This window comes from Aegilops tauschii, chromosome 2 (assembly GCF_002575655.3).
Source record: "Aegilops tauschii subsp. strangulata cultivar AL8/78 chromosome 2, Aet v6.0, whole genome shotgun sequence".
Taxonomy (NCBI): Eukaryota; Viridiplantae; Streptophyta; class Magnoliopsida; order Poales; family Poaceae; genus Aegilops; species Aegilops tauschii.
This window is the reverse complement of record NC_053036.3, coordinates 399,319,566-399,325,575: the sequence shown is the minus strand read 5'-3', so window position 1 is coordinate 399,325,575 and position 6,010 is coordinate 399,319,566. Positions and strand designations below refer to the sequence as shown.

Genomic DNA, 6,010 nt, shown 5'->3' with positions numbered 1-6,010 from the left:
TCGGTGTAATTATCAGCAAAGGACAATGCTGATTTTGAGTTTTCCCTTGATGGTAGCTTCACCAGGTCCACCACATGTGTTGGAGCTTTAGTGTAGACAACGGAAAAAGGGCTCCTTCCTGTGGATCTATGCTTGGAGTTATTGTAGGAGAACTCTGCAAGAGATAAAGCCAAATCCCATTGCCCCTTTCTTTCTCCACAAATGCAACGGATCAGATTACCCAAAAACTTGTTCACCACTTCCATTTGTCCATCTGTTTGTGGATGAGTAGTGCTAGAAAATTTCAATTCAGTGTTGAATTGCTTCCACAAAGTGAGCCAAAATGCAGCAAGAAACTTGCTATCACGGTCTGAGACAATGGACCTTGGAACTCCATGAAGTCTGACCACTTCTTGAAAGAATAGGTTTGCCACATGATGAGCATCTGTTGTCTTGCGGCATGGGATGAAATGAGCCATCTTAGAGAATCTATCCACGACCACAAATACAGCGTCACTTCCTCATCTTGTTCTTGGCAAGCCCAAGACGAAGTCCATAGAAATGTCCTCCCATGGAGCAACAGGAACAGGCAAAGGCATGTATAACCCTGTGTTCTAGACTTGGACTTTGCAAGTCTGACATACGGGGCACCGTTCAACGAACTTTCCAGCATCTCTCTTTAGTTGTGGCCAAAAGTAGCGAGCTTCCAGGTTAGCGATAGTCTTGTCCCGTCCAACATGGCCACTAAGATCACTTGAATGGAGCTCTCTAACCAGCTTGTCACGTAGAGAACTTCTTGGAATGCACAAACGATCATTTTTGAAGAGATATCCATCTTGCATCAAATAGTCATCACCTAATGGTTGGTCCCTTGCGTGCTTTACCCAAACATGGCCAAAGTCTTCGTCACCCTCATACAACTCCTTTATTTGACCCATGCCCGGAAGTTCAGCTTCAAAAGAAGTCAAGAGGCATGCACGACGACTCAAAGCATCGGCCACTCTGTTAGTTATTCCAGATTTATGCACGATGAGATAGTTAAACCTCTCAAGATATGCTGCCCATCTTGCTAGCATGCGGTCAACATGCTTTTGATTTCTAAAATGCTTCAAGGATTGATGGTCGCTATAAACAATGAACTCTTTAGGCAGCAAATAGACTTCCCAAGTTTTCAACGCTCTGAAAACGACGTATAATTCTTGCTGATAGGTACTCCATTTCTGTCTAGCTTCACTTAACTTCTCACTAAAGAAAGCAATGGGCTTCCTTTCTTGAGATAGGACAGCTCCAATGCCTACTCCACTTGCATCACACTCCAACTCAAAAGTCTTGTTGAAATCAGGTAGTACCAAGACAGGAGCTTGTGATAGCTTTTGTTTAATCTCATTGAAGCTAGCTTCAGCTGCTTCTGCCCATTGGAACTTTCCTTTCTTCAAACACTCGGTAATTGGTGCCATGATAGTGCTGAAATTCTTAACAAAACACCTATAGAAAGTTGCAAGGCCATGAAAGCTTCTTACCTCAGAAATGGTCTTAGGAGTTGGCCATTCTCGGATTGCTTCAACCTTAGAATCATCAACACGAATGCCGTCACATGTTATGACGAATCCTAGGAAAAGAAGTTGTGTTTGTAGGAAAATACATTTCTTCAAGTTGACGTAGAGCTCATTTTCCCTTAGTACTTCTAGCACCTTCCGAATGTGATCAAAGTGTTCATCCTCATCCTTGCTATAGATCAAGATGTCATCGAAATAGACCACAACAAAGTGGGATAAGAAGGGTCTAAGGACTTGATTCATTAAGTGCATAAAGGTACTTGGTGCATTTGAGAGTCCAAATGGCATGACTAGCCATTCAAACAACCCTTCCTTTGTCTTGAAGGCGGTCTTCCATTCATCCCCGGGTCTTATACGGATTTGATGATATCCACTTCTTAAATCTAGCTTTGTGAACACTCTTGCTCCACTAAGCTGATCCAACATATCATCCAGACGGGGAATAGGGAATCTATACCTTACGGTGATCTTGTTAACGGCTCTACTGTCCGTACACATGCGCCAAGATCCATCTTTCTTTGGCGTGAGTAGGGCTGGTACAGCACATGGGCTAATACTTTCTCGAATGTGCCCCTTTTGCAACAACTCCTCCACTTTCTCCTTCAATATACCATGCTCCTTTGGGCTCATTCGATAGTGTGGAAGATTAGGAAGATTTGCTCCCGGAATTAAGTCAATTCTATGTTGAATTCCTCTCATCGGTGGCAAGCCATGTGGCTCCCCAAGTATGTTCTGAAATTCTGCCAATAAACCACGTACCTTTGCTGAAATTTCAACAGTCAGGTGCTCTTCTCCCTTTACAACGTGCAGCACACAAATCTGCCTCCTTCAAGTCTTCCATAAACTCATGAGAGGTATGGGAGATAGTTAACATAGTTTTCCCCTCCTCCTTAGAGGTATTACCTTCGGGTTTGTTTGGTAAGATAATGATCCTTCTCTTGTTCCAAATGAAAGAGTAAGAATTTTCCTTGCCCTTGTGTGTAGTATCCACGTCAAATTGCCAAGGCCTCCCAAGAAGAACATGGCTGGCATCCATGCCAACCACATCACACAACACATTTGAGCGATAATGCTTACCCAAAGAAAGTGGCAGGTTGCATTGTTTGGTGATCCTAATATTCACTCCTTTCTTGATCCATCCAATAGTGTAGGGATTTGGATGATCATGGGTTTCAAGCTTTAAATGGTCCACCAACTTCTGGGAGATAAGATTCTCGCAGCTGCAACTATCAATCACTAGTTTGCATACCTTGCCATTCACCGTGCATTTGCTCTCAAATATTTTCTTCCGTTGTGTGTCATCGAGTTGTGGTGTGGAACATAGGACACGCTGGATCACACATGCCACCTCTTCACCTTCTTCTTGACAAACCTCTTGTCCGTCTACATCTTCAGATTCGTATTCTTCCTCATCGCTTTCACCATCATGGATAGTCGTGTTAACAAATTTCCTTAGTGGGCAGCCGCTGGATATGTGTCCCTCTTTACCACATTTATAGCACTTTGGACCTTCATTTGCCTTATCCTTGCCTCTAGTTTGCTTCGGGATGGGCTGTTTTGTCTTTGGTGGAGTGGTCTTTTCTTCCACTCTATTAGGTTGGCTCCTAGATGAGCATTCGGTATGAGGATATGGAGCCTTAGTTGTCTTTCTCATCCTCACAAACCTCTCGGCCTTTAAGGCTAGAGCTTGTGCTTGATCAACGGACCAGATTTGTTGCATCATCAATCGATCTTGAATAGCATCATTGAGACCATTGATGTACCTTGCAACTTGTTGCTCTTCAGTTTCAGCAAGGTTGCACCTCACTTGTAGCCTTAGAAACTCCTCCGTGTAATCTGAAACAGTCCTATTTCCTTGAGCACAATTTTGAAATTGGATAAATAGGATCTGGTCATAATCAGCGGGCAAAAATCTCCCTTTCAAGAGGCCTTTCATTTGTCGCCAAGTTCTAACACGAGGTTCTCCTCTCAGCCTGCGCTCCTCTTGAACGCGATGCCACCATGCACCGACTCCTCCTTTCAGTTTGTATGCGACCAAAGGAACTCTACGATCTTCCGGAACCTCCATGACCTCAAAGAAAGTCTCCACTTCATATAACCAATCCAGGCACCCTTCAATGTCAACATTTCCATTAAAACTTGGGATCTCAGCTTTCACCTTGTATGTATCTCTTGCATATGTAGGGTTGGGTGCTCTCCGATATGCGTAGAGATTTGGCTCTTCAAGGGCATCATCATATTCTTCACCTTCAGAAGCCTCAACATAAATTGGCCTTCTTGAAGCACGTTGAACAACATGTTGTCGTGGCGGTCTTGCTCCAAGATTACCTCTCCTTCTTCCTTGATGAACATCTTCCTCTTCTTTAGATGAATCTCCTTCATTGGTAGCAGGGGGGGCACCCTTTCTTATCATCTCAACCAGCTGGTCAAATCTCCTATTAAGATCTTCACGCAGCTATTTGATTTGTTGTTCAGCAGCATCCATCCTCTTCTCCAATTGCTCCATTGCTTGCTGCAACTTACTCTCGAAGAGGACAGCAAGAACTAGTATGGGTCAACGAGGCTCTGATACCACCTGAAGCAGCACAAACTTTGTGCTGCTTCAAGAAGTTCAAGGCCACTCTCTGCTACCTCCGGGGGAAAACCAAGATCGGTAGATCGGATGACGGCGGCGCTCTGGTGTCGTTTGCCCCTTGGGGCGTCATTCATGAAGGTACACACGGGCTCGAGGGAACAGAGGAAGGCTTCTTTGGTGGAGTGGTGCTTCATCTTACACATTGATGGCGGTGGATCTCGGCGGTGTGGTGCTATGAAGACTCGGAGTCCGATGCACGGAGATGGACTCGCGCGGGAGGAGGATATTGTCTAGGGTCATGGTTACATCGATGGCAGAGAGGCATGGCAAGGTCGGTGCATTAGTTTCTGCTCTGAAGATGGATTGGTGGAAGATGGCGGCGACGACTCAGAGAGTGCGTCGGACCAGTTTGTGCCCCAAACCCAGTATGTGGCTTGGTTGGGGCCTTTGTCTTTAGATGTTAGGCATTTGTGCGATGTCTGTTTGGTATTAGGCTCGGACTATCGGCACCCCTTCATCAGGTGGATAGGAGTACCGACAATTGTTGCTAAAATGGTTGCTTCAGACTACCTAATGTACTATTTTGTAAGGTCTTTGTGAATAGGCTGCATGCATCGTCCAGATCCAGAGGCCGGGGTAATCCTCCTTTTCTATTTGTTTTTCTGAAATTTCAAACACAAATACACTATGTTCAACATTAAACATCAAAACCATGTCATACTAAATAATTAATTGGTACTACGATAGATCATCACACTACTCATCCTCACTTCTATAGTAGACCATCACAGGGAAGGCGTCATTGTACACGCACGGTACGTGTTGTGGTTGTTGTCCTAGTCAGTGTCGATCGCCCTTATGGTCATTTCTGGTAGACGCGTCCAAGCCCTTCCGGTTGAACAACTCATCGACCTCGGTCTCTATCCTGTGATGATCCTCCGCATCCTCCTTAGGCGTCGCATCCATTTTGATGTAGAATGAAAGCTCCGCCACCACGAGTTTCGGGTTGGCCTCGACGAACTTCGCCATGTGCAACTAATCATTGGCCTTAGCCCGGCAGTGCGCCTTCTCCTCCTCATGGGACACAATCTACATGGAAGGGGCGAGGAGCTGTGTGTGGTCGGCCTCCTTAGGGAAGTTGAGCTTGGCCAGCCTCCATCCATACCGGACCGCCACCGCGTCGCACATACGCGCGGCAAGCTCCGGGGTCTCGAAGGTGCCGAGCCACTTTTGCACTAGTCGTTCCACCACCACCATCGGTGGTGGAGGAGGATCGGGCGGCTGAGGAGGCCTACATTGCGGGCCTCGAGGAGGCCATCGAGGATTCCAAGCACGAATAGCTCGCGCCATTTGTAGGCGCTAGCCGAATTGGCTGCCGGGGTAGAGGCGAACACGTCCCCACCGCCACCAGCCCAACCCACATCTGTGGAGGAGCTGTGGGAGCTAGACGGCCAATCTTGGGTGTGGACGAGCACGACGCCGATGTACTTCCTCCGTTTCTAAGTATTTGTCTTTTTAGAGATTTCAAATGGACTATCACATACGGATGTATATAGAAATATTTTAGAGTGTAGATTCACTCATTTTGCTTCGTATGTAGTTATTTGTTGAAATATTTAGAAAGACAAATATTTAGAAACAGAGAGAATACGTTTCATGCATGCCCGTGTGACTAGGCGTGACCGACGAGAAGACTAAGCGGCACGCGTTGGAGGTAAGTCGCAGCAAGGATAGCTGCGCAGGATATGCAACAGCAGCATGCGGCTGGGCTGGCAGCCTTCCAGCAAGCGTTCCCCATGGATGCCGACGCCAGTCTTCATCAACCTGACCAAAGAGAGGACGATGACACCTAGATCTATCACTGTTGGATGGCTGTTTATTTTAAAGTTTTTTAGTTTTA

General features: G+C 46.1%; 1 protein-coding gene across 1 annotated transcript; it reads right to left on the bottom strand.

The window, feature by feature from the left end:
* Positions 1-593: 593 nt before the first annotated feature.
* On the bottom strand, positions 594-5,139 carry LOC141041064 (uncharacterized). The gene is made up of 4 exons (XM_073507175.1): positions 4,965-5,139; positions 2,613-3,980; positions 1,500-1,588; positions 594-1,409 (listed from the first exon to the last, which is right to left on the bottom strand). The coding sequence occupies exons 1-4, from the start codon at positions 5,137-5,139 to the stop codon at positions 594-596; spliced, it is 2,448 nt and encodes an 815-aa protein (XP_073363276.1).
* Between the last annotated feature and the right edge of the window lie 871 nt (positions 5,140-6,010).

Bases quoted from the DNA above. Each gene is read 5' to 3' on its own strand.
- LOC141041064 (XM_073507175.1), bottom strand. From the start codon at position 5,139: ATGGCGAAGTTCGTCGAGGCCAACCCGAAACTCGTGGTGGCGGAGCTT. The intron at 1,589-2,612 runs GTAAGCATTATC...TTCTTTTCCTAG, and splicing joins CAACCTGCCACTTTCTTTGG to GATTCGTCATAACATGTGAC. The intron at 1,410-1,499 runs GTAAGAAGCTTT...GAGTGTTTGAAG, and splicing joins CTCCTAAGACCATTTCTGAG to AAAGGAAAGTTCCAATGGGC.